The sequence below is a fragment of the Aptenodytes patagonicus genome, chromosome 3 (genome assembly GCF_965638725.1).
Source record: "Aptenodytes patagonicus chromosome 3, bAptPat1.pri.cur, whole genome shotgun sequence".
NCBI lineage: Eukaryota > Metazoa > Chordata > Aves > Sphenisciformes > Spheniscidae > Aptenodytes > Aptenodytes patagonicus.
The window spans coordinates 16,749,346-16,775,950 of NC_134951.1; the positions used below are offsets into that span (position 1 = coordinate 16,749,346).

Sequence of the window (26,605 nt, forward strand, 5' to 3'; positions counted from 1 at the left end):
AGAGAGGGTTGAATTCAGCTAATGTATGGGACAATGCATCCCTTTTCTCAGTTTTCGATAGGTTCTCTTTGCTATACTATCTAAAGTATATAAGAAAAGAAAGAAATGACAGAGGAATAAAGTTGAGGAAATATATTGAGAACTTTTTAAACAAAAATAAGAAAAACAAGGAGTAGATGGAGCTACTGAGAATGGAATGCCACTGTCAAGAACAATGGCTACAATTTAAAGAGGTTCTCAAACACGGACAGTATCAAGCAGAGGTCCTATTGACTTTTAGTGAGATAATTCACATGCTTACAATTAGACATGTGGTTAAGTGTATTTTGCAGAACATGAGTGATTTTTTTAAAAGAAACTTCAGTTTTCAATCACTTCATAAAGCCTGTTTTGATAAAGTATCTTAGTATTTCAATTCCTTAGTTCCATTATTACAGCAAATCAAAACTCTAATTAACAAGTCGTTAAGAAAACCAGTAGGATGACTGGTAGAATAAATGAGTAATTTTAGTTTCAGAGGTACAGTTCAGCCAAGTAAACCTTCCCAATCATACAGACTGTTCCAACTATATATACTGGCTTCTCCACTAAATTAAAATTGCACTGTCTAGAAAGTTATCAGCATTCAGAATATAAGTTAACCATTAAAAAGATGAACACACTGAATTTCACACTCATGGAAGACTTCTCTTAACTGATAACCTATGTGAATAATGCTGTAACCATAATGCTGTTGAAAGAACTGCCATTCCCCTTAACTAAACAGCAAAAATCTTTCATACCTATTCTTTCCATTTACCCATCCTAGGCAAAACCCAAAACATCTGGCTCAGGTATCAAAGTGTTTAATTAAAAATGCAGTTACCTTGCATTATCTTTATTGCCACTGAAGACCAAATAGCCACCTATCAAGGTCTCAATCACTCTGTGGAATTGCCCAACAAATACAGAGTAGGATAACTATACACCTTCTGTAAGCATTTGAGTTCCATGGGATGAATGCCACCTTTGATGATTACTAGAATATTTGCAGTAAAGCACAAAACATCTGGCTCTGTGATATCCTTGAAATTCAAGCCAGGTTTACCAGATGTTTGGGACTTTTAGGATCAATTTACTTTATACTGGGATGCTACAGTGCAGCTACGCATAACTGCATACATAGGTAATGCGGCACTAAGAAAGAACACAGTGGTATAGAGTATTCTGGGCTTTGAAGAAATTTTTATTCCATGTTCATGGCAATAGAGACAGCATTTGAATTCACATAGATTAAACCCAAAGACATGTGAAGTGCTGCAAATGGCAGAAGGAAAGTTTAGGTTCCAAAATTTATTAAATCCATGGCTAACCAGGATACAAAATAGTGCCAACGGTGATGCTACTTCTCTATATACATTTACAGTAGTGTGTATTTCTGTCCTGAGCATCTATGCGGCACCAGGTCACGTGGAATTGGATTGAGTTCATCAATGCATTTAATATAAGCCAACATATATAGCTGTCACAGTCATAGCTATCTGCCACTACCTACCTGGGTTGGTTATGAACAACCAAACAAGAAATAGAAAACTAGCAAGCTACAGGCCTTCCTTATCTAGTAGTTAAAGCTTATTCAGTGAGGTTAAAATTCCTGGTCTCTATTTTTATTTGATAATATATGCTGTATACAAATAAAATGGAAAGCAGTCACCAAGTATTCAGCTACAGCAAACACTAACATGGGTCAATATCATTTATGTTTACAATCGATATTAATGAAGGAAAACAGGAAGTTTTCCTTCTTCAAAATATTTGTAATGATCTTAGCCTAGCAAATAAACACTATTCACAGACCAGATTTAGTCCTGCTTATTTAGCCCTTAGCATAAGCTAGATGAATGGTTATGTGTGGGTAGGTATTACTGATGGGCAGATTCTCTTGTACAACAACCCTCTTCCCTGCCTTAATAAATGGCAGAATGTCACAACTCCTCCTCTGACCAACCTTCACGCTCAATCTCACCTTTGGCAAAGGTTTCTGGAATGCCTGCATTGCCAGCAGAAGGGGACCAGCTGTCGTCCAGTTGTAGTACCTGAGCATGCAAGAGAGACGATTACTGCATTTTGTAATCCCAAGGTTCCAATTCACCATCTACCTAGTATTTATCATCTGGCAGGTTAAAGCCATGAAGCCTCTTTAGCACAGGTCAAACTCTGGCCTGCACCAGTAATAGCAGACCCACCTTATTCCTCAGTATGTTCACAGGTATTTACAGCATATACTTTTCAAGGTATGCAAGAGAAGCTAGATCCTTAAGTAGAAAGGGTATTTGTCGTACATTCCTCATGTCCTTACTATACCTCATTATCACAGCATGAGCTACATTTTTTACAAGCTGTTTCCACTGTTTTTCCATCAAGGAACTACATAAAAGTTAGTGGCCATAGTCTGTAGGATGTCAAGCTTTTGCTGTTATGTACTGAACATGGGTCAACTCTTGTTACAGACAGTAGGACAAATACAGTATTATCATCCATGTGTCTAGGGAACCTGAAGCTCACATGACATCCAGAGAATATGACAGTAAGATCCTCACTAAGTACTCCTCTCTTCCCAACATATCAGTAGGCAGGTAAACATTACCATCAAATTCAGAGAACTATGGTAAGGAAGCAATAAGTGACTCACCTCAGACCACAGAGGGGGTCAGGTATGAGGCCATAACATACACGATACAAACTATCACATAAGGATGCACCAGGCACATCAGATTTGTATAAGCGATGTCTATGACCAAGGGTAGCCTAACCTCTAAGTGCAGCACAATGCCACGATCTCTCCTCTACTCTGTAACATTGTATGCCGATGCAAGGAGCTCTCAAGTTAAAACATCCTCCAAAAAGCTGCATCTGGCATAGACCATAGTGCTGCACTACTACCAGCAATATAAACTTATGAAATAATGTCTTAGCCTTGCAGAAATAGAAGTCTCATATTCAGTGGGTGAAGTTTGACAAGTCTTGAAAAGCAATGCCTCCATAGAGGCATATTAGCAAAATATTCAGTATATACAGACAAACTGCTGGGTACAGAGTGCTTGCAAGCAGACTGCCGTATCCCTGTAAATATTAATTATTCAAACTGGCTCAGAGCAAGCCTCAGCAAGTTCACATCCTATTTCATTTTTACTCTGCCAACTGAGCATGAACTCTATTAGCATTTAATACTAGCTTCTTGAAATTCAAATTATGTCAGTTAGCTGTAACAGGTCAACTGAAACTGCCCTTTACTTTCAAATTAAAGGAGGAAAGGTAACTAGAAGAGCCTGAATTCACTAGAGAGTTGACTCTTTCTGGATGAATCTAAGCTATGAACATTCAAAACCTATTTTTCAGCTATGATTAAACTGATCTAATGCACTGAAGTGCCACAGAAGTGTTTTTGTTACAACAGTAAAATATTTTTTTCCTGAAATGTACTTACTTATTTCCAATTTTAACCACAAGGTTAGGGTCATCAATGATAGCAGGATTGTCCACAAACTGCTGATATGTTACTGCATGTTCTAAGAATTCTTCTGTGGGGGGAAAAATTACATATGTAAAGCATGCATTTATAGATGCCTGGGATGGGCCAACCCAAATGTCTTAGCATCTCTCAGACACGTAGGTTTCACATTCAGGGTCAGCCCTTCATTACTAGGGTGCTGAGATTAGCAGTAATATGGAAGCATATTCAGAGACTCTCAATCTCAGAAAATGCTGAGGGTTTCTTTGTTAGCTGACAGGTGTCTTTCCTGTTCAAAATACATGCTAAGTGAAAGCTCAGAGATAGAACTATGAGGGAGGAGGAAAATCAGGCTTCTAAACAAGGCAAGGAAGTACTTTGTCATGCCTTTCACTGATCCTCTGTCCAAGTTAGAAGCAGGAACTGATGGGCTCAATGTATATGCAAACCCACAGCCAGAAACTTAATGATCACTTGTAAGGCCTACAGCAAAGTGAAAATGTCTACGAATAAATACCCCTTCCACTGGCTGTGACTCCCCTCACAAAAATCTATGTAATTTACAAGTGATTCAGGTAACAATACAAGTAAATCACAGTATATTTGAAATGTTTTAATAACTAGCTTCTGAACAGCAATCAGTGTAACATCAGGCTCGTATGATCTTATGATGCCTTATTACTGTGGAAAGTGCAAGTCTTAACGCATTTATCTTCACATTATGCAGCTGGAAGTTTGTTCCAATTTGTTCTCATCCTAAATCCAAAACACTGTACCAGCTACTAGAAAGGAAATTAACTCTATCCCTGCCGAAACCAGGACAAAGGCACAGAGCATTGTAAATTATTTATCTAAAAGTCACACAAGAAATTGGAGGTAGAGCAGGAACTCAGGTTAAAGTTTCCAACTCCCGCTCCTAGTGTCCCCATTTACAGACCACCTCTTTCATTCCTGACACGGACAGCTGTGACTTTCCTAGCTATATACTGTACCAAGTGGCAAAAGTACCATTAACACTATTGTGATACAAAATGTAGTACTATCAGGAAATAAAAATACCAATAAAATACTTTCAAAAAATTTAGTATATAGTGGATTATTAAAACGTGTTAAAAATCGTAAGTCCTATAGAAGTCTACTATTTTAAGTATGAAAAATTGAAGGAAACTTATTACAGGGACAGTATTTATCCTCTCAACACGTTCTTGAGTACAGCCACAGGAGGGCACTGCTTCCTCGGTCTAGGATGCTAAAACTTGGCTGACAGCCCACGCCTGTAATTCAGAAAGTCATTCTGTACCTTTGGTTATTTCTTTGTTGTCAGTAAGGCCTCCGCAGAGAGAAATGGCAATGGAGGGCAAATCTCGAATTCCATCCGAGGTGCTTTCAACTCCACTGTCAACACCTGAGCTCCCGAAAGACTGCGGAGACTGGCTGGCAGACCGCAGCCCCGTGTCATTCGTGTTCTTGCTTTGGACATTATCCCCACTGGAAAAGAAAAATCAGGAATTCAGTCTTCATGTATTCATTGCCAAATTCGCTCCCTTCAACAAGCACTGTTTACATCTGACACACACTTAGGAAAAAAGAAAGAGAAAAAAAAACACACACACACACAAAAAAAAAGAAGTTTGCTTGGTTTTGCCGTAAGATTTAAACAAAGTAGTATAGGCCTCAAGTACCCTCAAATATTAGATTGCCTCTACTTACTTGCCTAAACTAGGCATGTATAATTATAGCTTCACTTATTTACAAGAGATAGCAAAAATAAGACAATAAACTCTACAATCTTAGTAGACAAAATAATGCTACTATAAGCAGAGTTTATAGTAGTAGAACTATTCCCACATAGGAACAAGAATAAACATATTAGTTTATTATTTAATTTATATTAATTATATAAACTGATAGCTAAACCCAAGACAAAAGATGTGTATGTTTGTTTAATTATGTCATGTATATATAAATAAAATACTCTACATATAAACTACTAGGATTAAAATTTTAAGAAACAATAGATCATTATGCCCACTTAAAATCTGTGTATAGATGAGATCATTATTACAAAGTACAGGCTCATCAAACTCTGCTTTCCATTCCAGATTTATATGAATGCATTTGAGAAAGGAATTTTCAATCTAACTTTTTTCTCCATATTACTGATCTTTCTCAGTTTTATTGAAATGCTAAAATTACAACAGCTGAGTTTAAGCAAGCAAGAAAGAAAAATAAAATATGCAAGCTACTTTAGTTGTTGCTCAATGACTTTAGTCAAATGACTAGAGTATGATGTGGAAAGCAGACTATAAATGTTATAAGAGGCTCTAATAAAGATCAGAACAAGTTGGAAATTGTATTTTCAGGGTGCAATATTTTCATAAATAAATGTCATGCGTCTTCCAAAAATTATTTCCTAACATTCATATTTATAGGTGATCACCCACAGTAGAACATTACAGCAGTAATTCTGTGCTAATATTGTTAACAGTAAGATATGTTCTTCCTGGTAATAAGCAAGGACATGGGGATAAATATATCCCAAGGCCAATAGCTCTCCCAGGGCATGTGAGTAACACTTACAAACATCAGTGTACATTACATAACAATCCACAATCAATACACGATGCTTAATTGACCAGAATAGAAAATCAGTTTCAAGCACACTTCGCAGGCCCAAATGCAAAGCCTTCCAAAAACTCTAATATGCCTCTCTACAGAGTTTTATATTACTTCTGCCTTCACCTCTGCTTGGAGTCTGAAAAAGAGGTCTTATCTGGTTGGCAATGCAGAGTTTGATCTAAAATTGGAAGGTGACATGAGCTCTTTAAATAGTAAAAATATAAGCAAAGGACTTATACTTCTTGGGAAAATAAAGTGCAGCAACTTCTGGATCCATGTCAGTGAGGTCATCTAAATAGACACCATCAGCACCAAGATGCCGGCTTCGTTTGTCTGTAAGGGATGGCACAAATAAGCCTATTAATGAGCATTTTCTGAGTAACAAGCCAGAACTGTTATTACTGTTTAACTATTCACTTTAAGATTGAGAAACCAGACAAGTTATAACAGTTTGTGAACCGTGTTTGTATAAAATGGTACTGCCAAAAACTTCAAAATAAGTTGCTCTTATATATTGTTCAGACTTTGAATACGCAATATGGGACAGTAGAGGACTAGTTTTGAGACATGCTGAAGCCTCCCTATCCCAGACAAAACCACTGGGAATTAGAAGTCAGTGGTCACTGTAGGAAAACAGCAAAAGGACAACTTTCTGAGTATTTGCATAGGCCTATTATCACAGTAAGGCAATCAGAGCATTTAATCTCTGAGAACTAATCTTCAATCCCCCCTCGCAAAAGGGAAATAACACAACAGACTATACTATAGTCTCTAATACACTATAACTGGCTTGTTATGGAGACAACTCACTGTTCAGCACATACAACTGATGAGTTGTGTGTGCCCATGCACCATTGCAGGGGACAAGACAACCCTCCTAGGTCTTTCACTAGTATCAACACACAGAGTCATCGCTGTCCTGTTGTTGCTGGTACATCTAGACGAGCAACCACTGTAAGGCCAAAACCTAATTTGGAATTCATTCTAAAACCCACAACTTCTCACTGTCCCAACTTCCAACATCAAACATCAGAAAAGCAATCAGAAAAAAAGTTTTGTAAAGACTATTTGTAAATAGTAAGCAGAGTGACACTGTCATTTTTGCCTTCAAAGACAGTGGAAGGCATGGGGAAGTGACTAAGAAACTTGTATGTTTATTGATTAAAAAAGAGCTGCACAAACTAGGCTTATATAGGGCTTACCTAACTATAGAATAATCAGAGCTCTAAAACATAACATCTGTAAGCAAATAAATTTCACGTGAAGACTGTAATACTTATTATAAAATACCATGCATACAGAGCCCAGAAATTAAGAAGTAGAAAAGCAGACAGAGTTATATTTCACAAATTCAGGACAGGACATGTACTACACAGAACTGAAATTGCTCATGTGAAACAAAAGCACCTTATTTTATGGCAACTCTGTTGTTTGTGCAAAAGACGTACTACAACTTTGTTCTAGAGCAGAGAGGTTCCGCAATTACCAGCGACACGTAACAACTCAGAAAGCAGTCAGAGCAGGTTAACCAGCAGATCAACAGTGTGCTTGTACCAAAAAGTGAAATCTCTCAATCTGTCAAATATGGAGGAATTTGGAGCAAGTTTTGCAGTCTTGCTCATACGCACAGAGCTGCCAAAAATCCCAGACAAGGAGAATCTTCCATCTTACTACAATGGCTCCTGTGAACAGCCTGCTGTACAGCTCAGATTTTGAAGGTTCTTTCCAAAGCTTATTCCTTTCCAGATCTGAAAGTGCCTTCAGGGCACAGATTAATTTATATGACAATGAAGTGCTTTATCACCATGAAATTTAAAGACAAAATCATACATATAAAAGTGCAGAATCAACAGCTTTACCTTTCTTTCTGGATGGGGAATCTGTCTTGCCAGCTGGTTGGGCTGAGCAAGCTTCAGCTTGTTTTATTTCTTCATTGGCAGGCAACAGCGGTACAGCTGCTCCTGGAGACTCTCTCTCTGGCTTATTTGTCTCAGCTGGTAAGGGCTCACTTTCGTGAACAGTTGCTGCATCTGCTTGTCCAAGGGCAGGTAGAGGAGACACAGTGTTAAACTCCTCTATAGGAGAACTTTGGATGACCCGAAAGTGAGTGCTTTCAGAAGGATTTACATCCACCACACTGGGCTCTTTTGCTTTGAGCAGAGAACTGGCCTGTGAGGAAAAATAAACAGACTGCTATAAAGAAAAGCTCTTTAAAAATGCAACAGCCAGAGTTTAACCTGTTCTGTTCACTCCAGTGAGATCAGATTCTCAAGGTAACCAACTACAGCAGAAAGCCACCACTAACTGAGGTGGAGACTACAGTGCACAAAAGACCTCTCTGCTGTGTGTTTGCTAGCGCAAAATTCATCTGTATCTCGGGGCCAGGAAAGATTTGTTCTGCAATGTGCACTACAGTCTTCATTTCGCACTCACCTGCCTGGGAGCACATCACAGCTCCCACCCTGCCCTCCTCCCTTCCTGCGCAAATCCTAGCTTTTCTTCAGAAGGTAGCCCCAACAAACATGAGAAGGGAGCACAGACTGGAGTCCTTACACAATCAGGATGCTCTCAGGGACCAGGACAGGGGTACGCTGTCATTCACCTATACCCCAGATTTAGATTTAGATTTTAAATCACTTTATAGGAACAATTCTAGATCTTCTCTGAGTGTGGGACAGGAGGTGTTCTTACAGGTGAGCTGAACTCCTACAGCAACAGCTGTATAGCTGCTATAACCTTCATGTCACAGCAAACACACTCTTACACGAAGATCAACAGCATCCAAAGCATCACTCCCAGTTCAGGTATGGCCAGATCAACTCCGAGTAGCTTGGCTAGGGACATAGACAGGGACTGCAGAGGGAAAAGCCTCCAGGAATAAGATTTGCAATACACACCAGGCTGTGTGACTGGGATAAAAATGAAACACCAAAACCTACTAACGGGAAACCCTAAATTCTAGACTGGAAATGCCAATTTGAAACTCCTGCCTGGACCTCTGCACTTAAATCAGTTCTCTATGTACAGAAAATAGCTCCCAATTTGCTTGTAATATACATGAGGAGAAGAATAATGCAGAGGTGATGGGACAGCTCATCTTTGGCCTACTAAAGAAGAGGCCAGAGCTCTTCCGAAGGAATTAAGAATTCTGGATTCCCATCCCTGCTTTTGTCACTAGCTACCAACAGTGAATTAAAGATAAATTATAATAGTGTCATTGTAATTCTGGTGCCACCACCAGAACGCAGAAGTCTTCTTTCTGAGGAGGATACCCACTTCCCTGGCCTGCAAAATGGGAATTTTGTTTCTTTATACTGTTCCTGACTCCATCACTCCTGCAGTCCTTTCTGCAGAGAAGCCAGCCTTCCGCAGAAGGGGCCAAACCCTGCACCATCTCTGCCCCCATAGTTGCAGTATGCCACTGGAACCTGACCTTTCTTTCTCACACCCTGAGGCAGGCGTAAGCCCTAAGTCTCCCCTTTCCTGTATGAATGCTCTGACTCCATAGCTATCATAAGGAGCCGGCTAGTACCTGACTGACCTGCAGTGTACTCAGCTGCACATGGCTACTGTGCAGCATGGAACACAATGCTGCTGGCACACTACAGATCCTGCCATCTAACTGGGCCAAATGGCTTCAGGAAGGAGACAGGCACCAAGCCAGTCGGCTCAGCCAAGAGAACAGCACGTTTGGGCATGCAGAGATACAGAACTGCAGGTGTTTCTGGATGCTTATGTACTCAAGCAACTGATTTTAATTTTTGTGAATCACACTGCTAACACCAAGCACCTAATTTCCATCTAAGACCATTTATGAATTTCAGTGATTTACCGAAGGACATTGGGTTTGATTTTGTATGTTATTTAAGCTTCTAACTTTTACATGACTAGGTCTCAGGTACTTCTTCATTTTCTACTGTGTATCATCAATGTTGAGAACATTCATAGCACAAGGCACTTTCCTGTACCTCCTAAGGAGCAAGATGCAATTCTCTTACATAAAACACTGCAATTTTATGTAAAAACAGGATCCATTCCCTCTTCAGCAGTCTGCAATAGAATAAGCATATGTGCCCCATTAAAACACAATAGATGCTAGCAGGAATTAAACAAATTACGTTGGATACCTTTGCAGCCTGGGGTAGCTCTCCCCATGCCCAGTGCATGTGGGGATTATTCTTCAATCCACTTCTGTCCATAGGTTTACTGACTAGTTCTGAGTCACTTTGAGGAGTAGGAGAGCGTGAACCTGATGGGCTGAAGAAAAACAAACAAAAAATATTACAAAACGAAAAGTAACCACAATGCACTAAGCACTTTCCAAACTGATATCCACCAACCCAAAGCATTGAAGATCTAAATAATCATTAGCCAATTGAAAGTGTGAAATCATGGAAAAACAGTTTAAACAGTTCAGGATCCTCTTAGACTGGCATTCAGAGGTCTCATCCATTTTTTAGTAAGTGCTGTCACAGAAGCAGGATTTGAGAAGTTGAAAGAGATGGAATGAGAGCATTGGAACTGAACATTTCAGGAGGATTTTTGTTTTTCTGTGTGGAAATAAGAATGGGGTTGGTATCAGCAGCAGTAGATTAATAGATATTAGTACTGTTGTAGTGGATGTGAAGTACAGAAATTACTCACTCGCATCAACAAGACACTCTATCCTGACTAAGTAATAAATTAGTCTAAGGAATCCAGTTGATTACTTCCTTCTGCTAACTTGTTCAGTTCTACCCTTGGATGCATGTTTATAGGAAACCAGCAAGAGAGCTATACAAAGAATTTGAGCCCTTTCAGTTCAAAAATATTTAACTGTTTTGCTGTTTGTTTTGCTGACTACTCAATATAAAATATTTAATAATTAATTAGTAAATTATCACTTTGTAGCATATTTTTATGTGGTGAATTCAATAATGTGATGTTAAGTCAGCCATTAATAAATAATGCTTCACTGATTGCAAGGACAAAAGGAAAAATTCTGATTATCTACTCGGCCTTTCTGCATAACGCAGCTCACAGAATTTCACCCAGAGCCCCCCTGAACAGAGCCCATTATTTTTTGTCTGAGCCACAGCATGTCTTTGGTATACTCGTGCAATCCCGATTTAAAAACTACAAGCAACAAAAGAATCTACAACATTCCTAAACCAAAGGTCCAAACTGAGTTACCTTCACTCTCAAAAACAAAAGGCTTCCTACGTTTAGTATAAATTCTTCATGTTTGATTTATTCTTTACCTTCTTCTGGGTAAACTGAATATCCAAACCAATTCTGCTCTTTCAATATAAGGCAGTTTTGTAGAGCTAGCTGGTAGGGAATTTGCTGGTCACAGGAAAAAAATTACTTCACACTAACACAAAGCAGCTTTTAAAAATCTGTGAATTTCACACCTGAAAAAACAGCAACCTAATTATCTACATTATTCCTTGTTTTCATCTACGTTGCAGTAAGATGTACTTTGAATATGGACAAATGCTATGACTTTTTAGCTACAGATAATTACATTATCTAACTAAACTATAAAATTTACAAGCAATACAACTGTGGAAGATCTTTTTTGGTCCTAAGAATTTCAAATTTTTGTTAGTCCTTAGGGTATAACCTACCATTTGACAGATGAAGGAATCAATACAATGTGATTTACAGAGTATTTTCAAGTTCTAAGGATTCAAGAAATGCCTGGTGGGTTTTTCAGCAACTTCTAAATCTCCCACTGACAAGTTTGTAGGATTTGCAGTATTTTCCATGCATCTAGGGCCCACTGAAACCTTGGCAATCAGGAGCGTGGGCACTTCAGAAAATCTCAGCAGGCAGTAATGCTTCTGCTGCTTTCAGCCCAAAACATCTAGATTTAAGGCAATGTTGTCACTGCACGAGTTAATCTGTGCACTACACACATTTTAACCTTCAAAATACCTACTGTTTACTCAGAAAAATCTCCAGTCTGGGCTTTGGGGTATGTTCAGCCCACATTCACTTACCCAGCCAGATGACCTGAGAGAATACAGGCATTGCTTCAGTTTGGGCTAGAACCTCTGCATTTTGCAGTGTGAACACTGATCGGGGCCAGGGAGGGGAGAAACTTGCCTTTTCCATAATTTTTGCTGAAAAAATTGTACAGTTCCCTTGTACACACAATTGAGTGGGGAAGAAGCCCAGGCTGTTACTCGACACCAAGAACCATGATGTATATTCCCAGACACACACATGCAAGTGCCAGAAATATGGCACTTGCATATGTGTGTATGTTAAAACAGACAGAGTTCTGCTCTGAGAAGGCTCTTGCTGCAAAAGGCTGCCCGATGATCCATGCATGCATCTGTGTTATTGGTTCAGAGTAGATAGAGCTACGAGTATAACCATGGTAAGTTAGGAACAGGGTGAGCATCTAACCCCCAAAATATTACCCATTCTCCCAAAACAAAGTACACAAAATACACGCTATCTACTGAACTTTCAACATGAGCACGATGGAGACATCTTAATTCTCATTCTATAAATACTACTTTTCTATACAATAAAATATAAGGATTTAGCAGTAACAAAATGTTAGATCTTCTGAATTCTTTTCAGTTGATTTCTGTGTGTAGATTACTGTACAAATGCTAATACAACCTCAGGGTAGACCAGAATTATCATCGCAATGTCATCTGAATTTAAAAGACCCAAGACCAAATCAGACTGCAAACATGCATCCACAAGGCAAACAGGGGGGAAATTCTTTTGTTTGTATAAAAGGATACTAAAGCAGCCTTGTTGCTTCTATCATCTGGAACATAAGCTGGAATTTACTATGCCACCCACAAACATTAATATAGGGTTGGTGGCCTCCTGATGAGAGCTGGTTTTCCATTACAGAAAAATACCTTTACTTTTTCCTTCATATGCCATATTGTTGTTTAACACTCAATAGCTACTCTCTCCAACTAATATCCTTCTGGAACAGCAACAATAATCTCTGTAGTTTATGGACACAGATGGTAATTATGCCTACTACAGTCCTGTTTGTATACTTCCTGTTTGTATAGTTCTGCTTCCATATGTAATGCCAGATGTCGTCTCCTTTACCCACACTGGGACTATTTTGGCTGCTATTCACTTCATACTATTGCCATCAAATTAAAATGAGACTGAAGACTAATAAAGCTCACAATCACATTCTTTTAGATTTTTTTTAGCTCTGTTAGGTCAAATTAAATCCTGGATTAATGTTACACTTGCACTAGGGGTCAATAAGGCTGAATACCAAGACCGTGTAGGATTTGTAACCCAGCGACAGTATCCTGCAAATCCATGGATCAGACTCAAAATGGGTTCTTTATTCCTTACACCACCGAGATGTTTGTCTTGGGCTGAACTATGCCTTGCAATTCCTCTGTCCTTAAGTTAGGCACTGACGCAGCCCAGATGAAATTCTCTTGCCTTCCACAGATTGCTGCAGACACTGCAGATCAAATGAGAGCCACCCATCCTGTCAACACTGCACAAGAAGGAAGGGAAACCTCAGTTCAGTCATTTAGATCAGCGTATCTGATTCACATCCCATAACTGCTGAATATTTGTTTCATAGTCCTATGTACTCCTTAACAGCTATGACTGCACTTAATGTAATCCAATGTCAAAGAATAAGGAACTTGGCCTTCAGTTGGCAGTTCTGCAATAGCAAACCACGCTGATCTTTGCAGTGTTTCCCACAGAAAGCAGAGACAGCCCTGAGAAAGCAGCAGTGTGACCTGAGAAAAAGTCCCATCTTGACTGAGGCCAAATAAACCAGGAAAAGATAGTCAGAAGGAAAGAGGTCTACCTCATGTACACAACAATAGCTGAGAGCCTCTGAACCTCCTTTGAGGTGGCCATAATAGAGTTTCTTATTTCACATAGAGGAGAACAGTTGCAGACACAGAGAGGGCCTTACTCAGACAAGTTACTAGAGCACTTTAGCTGTATATCTAGACTGCAGGACAGGTGAACTCCAGAGCAAAGTTCATGGAGCCACCCAGAGCACATGCCTGCTCCATCCCAACCTGTGCACCTGCCCTTCTTTCCCATGAAAAACACTGAGGAGAAGAGCGTTGAATGTTCCACGATTTCACCTTGACTTGGTGCTGCAACATGGTCAGGTCAAAGAGCAGACCTAGAAGCTGAGAAAACCTCAAGAATATCAGTTTCAATACAGCCTGAGGCACCTAGTATGGCATCTATGTTGAGATAAGCAATGAGCAATTTAGTCTGATTTATTACTCAAAGCTTCCCCAGCATCAATAGAGAATTGTAGAGGTCATATTCAGACACCTACTTTAAATTTTTTAACTGAGTTGCTGTGACTTCTATCCACTGACTTAATGGAGAGAAAGGGCCTGGCTGCAGCATGTCGAGACATCTTGAATTTAAGACATCATAAAAAGTGTCTGTATCTACTTTCAGCTCTGTAGAAAAGTGTCCATAGTCAGAGGAATCCTACACTACAGCAAAGGCTTAAGTCTGGGTCTCCTAAACTTTAGGCAAGATGCCTTATCTATAGTGCCAGCTTTCCTCTCTAAGATGCTCCCCCACTGCAATCCAACATACAGAAGTCTTCCCCTCCCCCAAACCAGGGAACAAGGGAAGAGAGGTTCTCTTTTGGTACTGGGCTCCTCCCAGTACCTTATTTCTCACTTAATCTCCGAGGCCTTTGTTTTACTTTTACTTTTGCAACGTACACACAAGCAAACAACTCAGGAAAACCATGGGATAAAAATGTTATTAAAATATACACTGACTGTAAAAAGCCACATGGAAATGTCAATCTTCAGAGGAATGTAAGTTTTCACTAGCTAAGTTCCTCCTTTTTTTTGTTATCAACTTCAGTTTTAACCCAAGTTTTCATTGGCCTGATTTTATATTAGCCATCCTCATTCAACAGATGATTCATCAAGGCAACTTACCTCCAGTCAATGCCCACAAAGAATCATAGAATCAGAGAATCATTAAGGTTGGAAAAGACCTCTAAGATCATCGAGTCCAACCGTCGACCCAACACCACCAGGCCCACTAAACCATGTCCCTAAGCGCCTCATCTACTCGTCTTTTAAATACTTCCAGGGATGGGGACTCAACCACTTCCCTGGGCAGCCTGGTCCAATGTTTAACCACTCTTTCAGTAAAGAAATTTACTGGCCAAGAAGTAAGCAGAGGAAGTGGTTTTCAATGTCACTTTCTTTCAAAGCGTCTGGGTTAGCAATAAGTGCAGTTATAAGTTCAACAAAGTTCACACACTATTAATGTGTTAAAAGTGTATTAATGTGTTAAAAAGATTAAAGAGCAGCCCAGAAAAGAGGGAGGACAACTGTTCTACCTGTCTAGAGGAGAAAAGTGAGAAGATTGTTGAGGACAAGAGTTAGACAGGCCTCCATCTGCTGGAACAGTGAGAAGAGAGGATTGCCCTGTGCAATCTATAGGCTTACTGGACAGCACAGCATGTCGGTAAAAAGAAAAAAAGGGTGTCATTATTTACAAGTGCTGATTAACATAAGCTCTTTTTGCATTAGCTACACGAATGCTGAATTTACATCTAGAGTTTTCAAAATCCAGAATACTGCAATCAAGAAACAAACAGAACATATAGTTCAAAAAGCCACCGAAGGGGCAGGGTGTTACTATCAGAAAAAGTACCTTTGAAGAGGTGACCATTCTCCATCTGAATGAGGGTAAGATGCAGACTGAGAAAACGTAGAAACTGCAGGAGCCTTTATATCACATACTTCATCAACGAACACATCTGGAACAGGGATCCTAGGTATAGGGAAAGACGTGACATTTAAAAACCATACTTGATTACTGAACTGTCATATACTTCAGATAACAAAAAAACCCTACTGTAGAGAAGAATTAGTATAACCTGAACTAAAAAGAGAGAGAGAAATGTTATCTGATTCACACCTTCTAGTTCACAGCATGATGGAGGATTGTTCTTATGTTTTCAATATCATTTTCGTTATTTTTGTTAGTAACATTCTCAATAGCTTTCTAGCCTAAAGGTTTTTCTTAAAGAAACATGTTCATCAACCATATGTACTGACTTAGATAGAAATTACTGTTAGAAGGTATGGAATGGAACATTAACCCAGCATTAGGTTTCCATTATACATCTCAATTCCACTGCGATACCTTGAATTGTCCAATGGTTCTTTTTCTTCCTCTGAGCTAATCTCTATAGGAAACATGTCTTCATCTTCTGACGTGTCTCCATTGTCTTCTCTTTTTAAGCTGTCTATTTTATGGGTAGACTTTCTCCTCTTTTTCCTCCTTTTTTTCACAGAGCTACAGACTGGAGATGTTTCAGTAGAAGGCTGGGATCCATGGGCTTGGGGTGGTACTTGTAAGGATCCACTGGTGTCCAGGTTTCTTATCCTGTCTATGGAGTTCCTCTTCAGCTGAGCTTCCATTAAAGCAGTTCCCTCAGACAGAATGGGAGATGTGGAAAGATGATAAGGAATTACCTCCTGAGAAAGAAAAAATGCAAACCATGCAACATATTAAGTTCCTCTGCCAGTCATAAATCTGGTTCTAAAATCTATGCACAATTGCCAAAATCTAAGTCATTTATTCCCCAGAAAAGTAACAAAGATTAGACATCCGGGTTCTCAGTATCATCCTATAACATATGCAAATTGTTCCATAGCTGCATCTCCTTAGACAAGCCAGGAACAATACTCTTAATAAAAAGGATACTCTGAACATCTAATATTGGCCAGGTTATGGCATGAGTCTCTAGCCACCTGATGCTAGATACAGAGCAGAAACAAAATCCTAGTTTATAATCTGAACATTTTGTAAAATCCAATTGTCCTTCACAACTCAAATGACAGATAGTAGTCAGATAGGTCAGCGGTTTATAACTAGGTCACACAAACATCCTCTTATTCAATCATATATAATACATCTCTAGATGTTTATGGAAGTATTTCTAGCAATTTTCAGTCACCAAATAACTGTTACCACACAGAAGATTTAAATATAGAGATCAGAAGATTTAAATATAAAGATACAGAGAATACTGCACATGCACACAGCTCTCACCTGAAACTAGCAGTATCGTACTCAATATAAGAATTTGAAAGCTCATCACGGTCTGGACAGTGACAAAAATTATTGGGGATATCTGAAGAGCAGTGCCTGTAAAAAGCTTTTCTTATGTTACATTATGTGTGGACTTTTCAAAACTAGTGTGACCATAACTTATATAGACTAGTATTTAATCACACAGCTCAACAGCAGGCATTCTCATTTAAATATAATGCCACATGAATAATAGTTGCAAGATCACGTCTTTGGTGAGTACGAGAATTACTGTGTGCACAGATGTTAACAGGGCATGTGCACTGTTACTGGCAGTCTGCTGAGTGCATATGTTCAAAGTAAAGATTTCTGAAAAAAACAGGTCTATGGACATATTAACCTCTGTTGTACACATCTTCGGAGCATGTGAACTGTGTACATGTTACTTCTGTTCACACACTGGCATGCACATAAACTCTGATTTATTTTTTAGTTATGTGATTACCTTCTTTAGATTTTTCCAATCTCACGACTCAAAAAACAAAGTAACTGCATAGTATTAAATTTCCATAGCAGAAAATTGTCCAGAAACTTTCAAGACTATAAAATGGGTAAAGGTATGTTTTTCCAACACCATTCCTAAACTCAAAACTGACTCTGAAGAGCAGGCGTTGACTTTTTAACAAATTAAAATTAGTTTTGACTCTTACCTGATCATTATCCATCTCCTGCACAAAAAAGGCCTCTCCGTTGTCTCCTAGTTTCATGTGCAAATCTACAGCCTCTCCATTAATTTCTATGTCAACCTGGAAGAAAATAAACATATTCTCAAATGAAAAGAAAGTTATTTTAGGTAGACAGTTCCTGTTCAGCTATCCTACCACTGTCACTGGGCACATGCTTCTCAGGGAAGTGTAGGAAACCTTATAATAAAAATAAAATAGTGAACTCCTCTGTTTTTCTCCTCACCCCTTCACAAGGCCATCAATTGTCAAAATGTTTTTCTAACTCATTCAGCTCATTGCTGTCTTGCTCCTCTACTCAGGAAGGTTTATAGCCATTATATAAAGTCCTGAATCTTTTTAGATGTAATTCTGAATGCTTCACTCACCACACAAATCTTTTTGCTATTTTAATTCATAGCCTAATTTTGAATTGTGCAAGAAGCACTTTGCATGCAAATTTTTAATATGCTGTCTTTCAAATTCAGTAAACAGACTTCTCTTTACACTATGAGAAGCACAAATAAGAAAAATTTTTTTACATTCTCAACACAATTCATGCGTCTGTTTCTTCTGCACATTTATCTCACCGCTACACAGTCCAACTATTTCCATTTCTTCTCAGGAGGATCTCTCTCTTTGCCTATAACCATTCTTGCCACCAACTCCACTTTCACGGGTTTTTTTTTGGAGACTTGGACAAGTTTACATTTATGTTATATTTCAGGACACAATATACTATTGGCACAGTAACATTTTCAACTTTTACCCATCCTAAATACTGGAATTCCTCTCTGATTTATGTAAGAATTGAACAATGTCCATGATGACATTAGGATCTTTCTGCTGAACAATTACAGCTACATTAGAACCTAGACTGTATGTAGTTACAAATTATTTCCTAAAATAATCTGTCATGCATTACTCACTGGCAACTTTGCATCTGATATCATATTGCCAGGTCATTCAGCCTGGTTACATTTATCTCAAGGCCCTCACTGCTTTTTCTAGCTTCAGTTAACCTCAACATTCTGTTATCTGAAAATATTACTTCATTATTACCTCCCTTTTTGTAACTATCATTGAACATGTTAAACAAAGGGGTCTTAATACACAGTCACTAATGAAATCTAGTATAGGTCAAAATTAGCACATTCAAAAATTTGCTTTATTGAAAATAAATGTTACAAATGTCATGGCTTGTTTTGTTTTTATTATAGTCAATGTCTTACAAATTATGCTTTGAAATGCAAGAATCAGTAACAACCATTTTAATTGAACCTTGCCTCAATTTGGGCACTTTATAAAGAGTGTCTACAGAAAACCTTGACTAGCATACCACAGAATATGCAGTAACTTTCATGCCATTAGAGTTAACCCACAGACAGAACATATCAAAATTGCCAATTTTCTTACCACTTTCTCCCTAGAACGTAGAACTCCCATTTTCCCGAAGCGTACATGGAAAGGGGAACACTGAAGATTTCCATCTGGCTGACGTACAACAATTATATCTATACATCCCGACAATGTGGCTGGGTTTAGTCCCTTATAGAGCTCCTTCACAGTTACAAACACTTGCCCTGCTAACTGTCCAACGTAATTCATGGTTTGGACCTGAAAGGCAAAAGGTAGAACAAATAAGGTTTTGATCCCTGCTTTATATTTTAGAGACATTTGAGAGATGGAGATTCCAGCAGTGGGGTATTCTCCTGTTTCACAAATTAACAACTTCACATAGAATCAGGATGTCCCACCTAATTTATTTACAGCTGACACGTGTTTGTAGAGAGCTATTAAAAGACAAAAGCAAAACAGACCTTGTAAGTCAGAGAATTGTAACAACTTTCAAAAGTTCATAAAATCAGTTGCATTCAAAACCACTGTCAGACTTTTAGACTCTTTAGCTCATAAATGTCTCCAGTTATCTCTGAAGAGAAAAGCATTACTTCCAAAATAATATCTCCTCCTATCATTTATTGTGCCCTCAACACCAAATATACTTCTCTCATGTATTTCTACAGGCTTTTAAGGGCAGGGCAAGCGAATGGTTTTAAGGAGATCTAATTTTCCACTACACTGAAGTCAAAGACTAGTTTCCCACTTTACAGGGATTTCTCCCCTTAAAAGATTATTATAATGCATATGCACAATAGATATGCATTAGGGTTTGACAAGCAACCTTCAAACCAGAGCATCTGAACTTTAGAGTGCTTCCTAATGCAACTTTACCGTTCTTGTTTCAGAACAGTCTTTTAGTATCAGCAGGTTTATTAAAAATTAGGCATGTGTTGATGGTTGAAGTGATTGGCTTTATTTCCCCTGCTCCTGGATTTATTTAGTACTTAGCATTTAGTTTCCTGCTTCTACTCTGTTAAGGCACATCCTGTTTATGATCCATCAACACACTTAATCCCCTAGATGGCACAGCATGCATACTTAGACATACTTAAAAGTTGAAAAAGTCTTTTAAGGGCTCTCAAAATGTCAGTGAATTTAAGCAGATACCTTCCTGAACAGTACAGATTTTAAGGACTTCCAATGTCTATTGTTTTCATTATTTTTCCAGCACCTCTTGCAGATTCTAAGATACTGATTTCGGCAAAGTCCTTGTGCACTCAGTATAAAGTATATGCCTCACATACAAGTTCTTTGCTAGGCTGTACTACATCACCTGGACATCAATAAGAGACACTTGCAGGGTAGGCAACGCTGAAACTCCCATTGATGGTGATGAGAACAGAACTGAGCTCAGAGTCTGAGAGACAGTCACTGCACTGAGCTGCGCGGCATGTGTTAACCAGCATCATCTGCTACAAGAGACTCCCTTTCAGCTGTGTTCTTTCATAAACAACAAAAAGATGCAAGTGTGAAATGCTGTAAAAATAGCTCCAATTTTTAACTGATTTATACTTAGAAACAAAAAACTATTAAAAGAATACAGCGAAAGCATTACAGTAAAACATTGGAAAGTTAGGAAATGCTATAATGGTCTCTTCATGCATAGCTGCTCTAATTAACTAATGATCACCTGTGTTTTTTTCCAAAAGTCCCTCCACATAGGATGGACTGAAGCTTTGCTTTCTTCTCTGTTTCTATTGCAATACATGGGTATCAGGACACAAACCATGCTCTGAAGGAAGAATTATTTATGTTCTTTTGGGCTTTACGATAGTCATCACTACATTGCCCCTGAAAAGTGATGATGGTCTCCCCATCTGACAACTGGGGAGCTGAATCACAAAAAGATTAAGATTAAAATTAGGCACTAACTTTGGAAACCAAACAGACTTTTTTGAAGTATTTAGTATACACGATGTTAACTAATGAAAGAACAATCCCTAAATACTGTTTGGAGAAGTATTTCTGCACAGCCCTTAATTCAAGCATCTAGAAAGTGCCACCTACTGAAAAGTCAACACACGAAAACTTCATGGCAGAAAGGGCAATTATATTCAGTTCTCCAGCATTTAACTGGTATTAGCACTTCTGGGCTCCTATTATACATTAGAAACATGCCTTCCTGAATGAAAATCTAGTGGTAAGCTCTTTCATAGGGAACTCCACTTGAAACTCATGCCACACCCTATGCTGGGTCATAGAACAACAGGTTGGAACAGAGCTCTAGAGGTCACCTGGTCCAAAAGTCTGCCCAAAGGAGGGCCAAGTTGGACCAGGTTGCCCACGACCTTGGTCCCATTGAGTTCTCAATGTCTTCAAGGATGGAGATTTCTCAGCCTCCCTGCACTCCAGTTCCTACGTTTGCCTGTCCTCACAGTGAAAATTTTCTTCCCAATATCTAACCTGAATTTCCCTTGTTGAACCTTGTGCCCATTGCCTCTTGTCCTATCCCTGCGCACCTCTAAGGTTCCGGCTCTGTTTCCTCTATACCCCCCAACAGGTAACTGAATACCCTGAAGACAACAAAACTAGCTCTTCCAGCCCCTCCTTTTAAGTCATGAGCTCTTAGTCCCCTAATTATCTTGGTGGCCATCATCTGAACTCTTTAAAAAGCTGGCACCACACAGGCACAGACCTAAGTTCAGAAGTGAGCCTCCAGGGTGACAGATGTAAGCAAACTTTTAAAATTTTCCCTTTGCTTTGGAAAAATACTTCAGTTTCTACTGGGGATTTTTCTAACCTAAAGCACAATAAGAAACACATTTCTTATTGAGCTAAGATTAAAGATGGCTGCAATTAGACTCAAAATTACATGGTGTAGTTCACCCCAGTTAATGCTTGGTCTGCTGAAGCAACAAAATTTCTAGGTACAAAACAGCCACAACTTCCTTGGTGGGGAAGGAGTTGCTGGGACAGTACCTACACCCCACTGTTCAGGAGAGTTATGGGCAAACAATCCAAATATGAGGACTCACACGTCCTCTTAACAAGTTACACCAGCAGGTCTCCTAAACTCCTAAACAGAGAATTTTGCAACTATTCTTCTTCACAACAAAAGCTGCACTGGCTGTCCTGTCTTAGGACACAGAGATTATTTTTATGCGAGTGAATCAAAAAAGTTAGACATTATCCTCAAGCTCTGAGGCCAACTGGCACAGTACAGCTCGCTTCCATACAGTGAAAATCTCTTATCGTTGAAAAGAAAGCGCCACATTCAAACGGTCAGCTGGTGATAGACACTCCTTTCAAGGTGGGCTGAACCTGGCCTGTGCAACAAAATCACTGTGGAATTAAAAGACAAACTGGGAGACTAATCACACAAACGCCACTTCCTCAGGAAACCAGACAAAAATGCTTTTATATTTCAAATGCAGGGAACAAAAAATGCTGTAGTTAAAATGGGGGAGAGTTCAGAAATTGGACTCTGATGGATGTAGGCCCTTTATCCTAACTTTTACACATGCCAACCAAAGCGGAGATTGTTTGGAGTCTGAGGTTTGTAATTTATACTCCGAACCTAAAGTCAGTTCATATGATGTCAGTACTCCAGGAAACCAACATTCCTCAAACCCCAGAGAGACTGCATGTGGTTTTGGAGCAACATTTTACTCTGGCCGCTCCAAGAAGTCTTTCACTTACTAACCAGGCAGCAGCAACTTCAGCAGAAAACATGAGTCTACGTCATGGGTTAAACCCCCAGTGCCTGCCTGTTAATTATACTGAATTTAGTAAAACTCTTGTTCTCACACTATGCTAGTGGACATAGCATAGAATATTTTTTGCTGCTGGGAAAATTCAGAATCCTTTTGATCTAAGCTTGCAGCAAGTGAGAACAGTCTGTACTGCTTCTCTCAGGATTTTCAAATGGCTTGAGTTTTATTCTTTGCCAGGAGACACCGGCAAAGAAACAGCTCTACATTATGCATCTATTATGAAATTAAAAGTATTTTTAATGTCAATTTAACTAGCATCACCTGCCAGGAGGGTCAGAAAATTTCCAACTCTTTTGATTGTTAAAGACAGCAGTCATATTTCAGAATTGATCATCTTGTGGAAAAATAAGTGAAAAATAAATAGCTAGGTGTTCCCTTATTACTTAACTGATTTATTAACTTAGCAAAGATTGACCTAACAAAGTTAATTCTTTAAAGTCCTGCTCTTCTGCATGCCACAGTAAGATCATATGCACTGTCATCTAGATAATCCACTTCTTTCATACAGGTACACAGACTATGTCCTAATTCCACTGAAAAAGCTAGTAATTGTACCCTTTGTGGCCCGTTTTTTACAGCCCAGCTCTTCCCCATACCATTTCATCTTTCTTTACCGTATTTTGTAAAATAAAATACTACCAGGCATAAGAACTAAAGGCTTTTTTTCCTTTTGCAAGACCCAGTGTCTCCTCAGGTGCCACAACACAATGAGTAGCAGGTTAAATATCCACACACATCCAAATTACTTAGGAATACAAGTGCTATTCAACATGCTCTAAAGCCAACAGTTGTTGAAAAAAACCCTGTGATTTAGGTAGCATGCTGTAAGGGTAATTAAAAACTGGAACACACTTCCTCTGGAAGATATGAAATCTCCAGTACAGAAAATGTTGAAAAGCAGGACAAACATCTGTTGGGACTGGTTTAGGAACAGGCAGTTGTCATCTTTGGGACAGAGATTGTCACTGTGCCCGTGTCCAAAGCAGTAAACCAAACCATATCACATCACAGAGCCAGCCATTACTATTTGGTCATCTATAGTGAATCTATTTAAATTACAAAATCTGCTTCTGGTACATTTTAGGCACAGGCCAGTAAGCACTCTCCCAACAATTCCCAGCACAGCTAATGAGATAAGTGGACTAGGGACTACTCCCATGGCCAGTTTAGAAGTAGTCACCTTCTTTTAAAGGTTAAGAGAGCTTTATAGAATAGGTGTGAACAGATGGTGCTAGCTGGTCTGGCCACCACGAACAGACGTCGGCACCGTTTCGTTCACTGGCAGGGATGTAACATTTAGGTCCCTTTCAGCCCCTTTTCTCAGGTTCTACAGTTATGACTGTGCACTGGTTTTGTAGGCCATGAGAGGAAGATTTGCAGCAATGGTAAACATAACACAAACCAAATGCTTAGCACAAAGAAAAACAACACATGCAGAAACATCTTTCGGTTACACTTTTAATACCTGATATCATGATGAGACCCTGGTCCACGACTGAAGTGATGGGCATAAGCACAAAACAAATCGACTTTCCTAATAACTTCTCCATACAACTTGCAAAATGGTGAAAGGGAGCTAAAAATTGATGGGCCAGTGTTCAGTTAAAATAAATCACTGCAGCTCTGCTGCTGACACTGAAACTATGACAATTTTACAAACCCGATCCATCTGGTCCCCTGAAATGCCCTTGGCTTCTGTTTTGAAGCTTGAGAGAGACTGGACTATATTTGGGAATCAGACTGTGGCCCCTTCAAGAGAATTATTCCTCATTTACAAAAAAGTAAATGACAGTATTTCAAAGACTCCTAGGTAAGTGCTTACTGCCACTCTTTTATTACATATCAAACATTTATTTTCTTGACTCTGAAGCAATTCATTTTGTTTGCAGTATTGAACACCAACTCCCTCTACAGCAATTAATGGAATTTTACTATTGACATATTCTTTACCATGAAAAACAGTATCAGAGGTTACATTCTATTTATGATAAAATGTAGGGGAGAGAAGGAAATATTTCAGATGAAGATTCCCTAGATGGATTTTTTCAAAATTAAGCTTAGCCCTTCGTGTCTGTACCACAACCATAACTTCTTAACTACAAAAACTCATAATAACTGTCATTCCATTATTTTTAAAGGGGTACTTCTGTTTATTAGTAAATGGTCAACACATTGTAAAGTCACTAATGCTATGTGACCATCACATTCAAACTTCTTAATATTTTAACTCATTTCAGGTTGGAAACTGAAAATCATTAAGAACTTTCGAAAGCCTTTTTCTTAACTATTTGTTAGCTCCTGCATCAATCCAACCCAAGGTCACTGTCACGAATTCCCATCCCACTTTTTTGAGTAAAGTCCCAGCCAGAACCCCAAAGTTGTGCATTTCTCAGAGCAAACTCAGAGCCTGGATTTACTTTCTCTAGAGGAGCAGTGAAGGCACTGCACAGGACTTAGGAGACCTCAGTTTAGGTCCCTAGTCTTTCCTACAAGATTCCCACACAGTCTTGGGCAAGTTACTAAGTCTTAGATCTTAGAGAGTGTTTAACTCCCATTGGTTTCAAGCAGGGTCTATCAGTGTGGCTGTATCTCAACTGCAGCATGCCAAGCGCATCAGTGAGACATAGACAAGCACTCTCCTTGCATATTCTTTTTTCCTGGGAAAGGAAACCTGGACACATGACCTGGAAGGAAGCCATAAGCAGCCTTGACCCTGATTTGGACAAGTTGTTGAGGGAGAACTCCAGACCACTCTGCTGAGCAGCGTGATTCTGGTTGTTCTGTAAATAGGAGGGCAAACTCTGTCCAAACCTGACTATGTGCACATTTTTTCCAGACTTCCCCATAGTCACAGCGGCATGGACAGACCACATTCCTGCACATGATTTGACAATACGTCTGGTCAGTCAGGAGACAGGTGCAATTCACTTGTACATCCCAAATCAGAAAGCAACATGCAGCATGTGGCTGGCTCTACACCAGAGTAAGAGCATTTTGCTTCCTACCAGTCAAATCTCCAGAAATATTTTAGGGTTGGGATTATTTTGGGCTTAATTCTATTAGGAACTATTTGACTCCTATTCCAAGTTAGCCAAGGCCAGTGCCAGAAACTGTGACTTCTTATAATGGCCAAAGAGTCAAATGGATCAAATGTCAAACTTATCTTCCAAGCTGCCAGTCCCTCCCAGAACCCGCTCACTCACACTCACTCACAGATACGGACTTTGACTATGAGTTGACTGTTCACTTGGTTCTGGTATTGCACTATCTTTCAAATAGTTGAAACATTACTTGGTCCAATACTTCACAAAGTCCCCTGTAAAGGACAGAATATTTTCTTCCGAGCGGCTGAAATAAAAAATTCAAAATGAAGGCTCAAAACTTGCCTGTAATGAATCCTCATGTGCAAATGAAGGAAGGACTGGCCTATAGTCCCACAGTCAGGGTATCAGACTGGCACACAAGAGTCCAAGAGAATTATTTCATGGCCAGTTGAAGTGTACAACCATGGTCCCCACACCAACCTCCCAACCATACATGCCCAGCTCTTCCAAATCTTGCCCTTGTGTCTGCACTGAAAACTAACACCACTAAAGTCATACAAAAATAATTTCCAGCTG

The 26,605-nt window shown here is 39.2% G+C and overlaps 1 protein-coding gene across 3 annotated transcripts in view; it reads right to left on the reverse strand.

Moving 5' to 3' along the window:
• Positions 1 to 26,605, reverse strand: part of LPIN1 (lipin 1) — an 88,235-nt gene that overhangs the window by 22,171 nt on the left and 39,459 nt on the right. For 2 of the 3 annotated variants that reach the window (XM_076332764.1, XM_076332767.1), the window contains 11 exons: positions 19,288 to 19,488; positions 17,860 to 17,955; positions 16,259 to 16,593; positions 15,764 to 15,883; positions 15,447 to 15,554; positions 10,237 to 10,366; positions 7,969 to 8,278; positions 6,349 to 6,442; positions 4,791 to 4,978; positions 3,467 to 3,560; positions 2,006 to 2,075 (listed from right to left, as the gene is read on the reverse strand). In XM_076332764.1, the coding sequence (XP_076188879.1) occupies positions 2,006 to 2,075; positions 3,467 to 3,560; positions 4,791 to 4,978; positions 6,349 to 6,442; positions 7,969 to 8,278; positions 10,237 to 10,366; positions 15,447 to 15,554; positions 15,764 to 15,883; positions 16,259 to 16,593; positions 17,860 to 17,955; positions 19,288 to 19,488 (1,746 nt within the window). The remainder of the gene's footprint in view (positions 1 to 2,005; positions 2,076 to 3,466; positions 3,561 to 4,790; positions 4,979 to 6,348; positions 6,443 to 7,968; positions 8,279 to 10,236; positions 10,367 to 15,446; positions 15,555 to 15,763; positions 15,884 to 16,258; positions 16,594 to 17,859; positions 17,956 to 19,287; positions 19,489 to 26,605) is intronic. The other variant, XM_076332765.1, reaches the window with a different exon arrangement.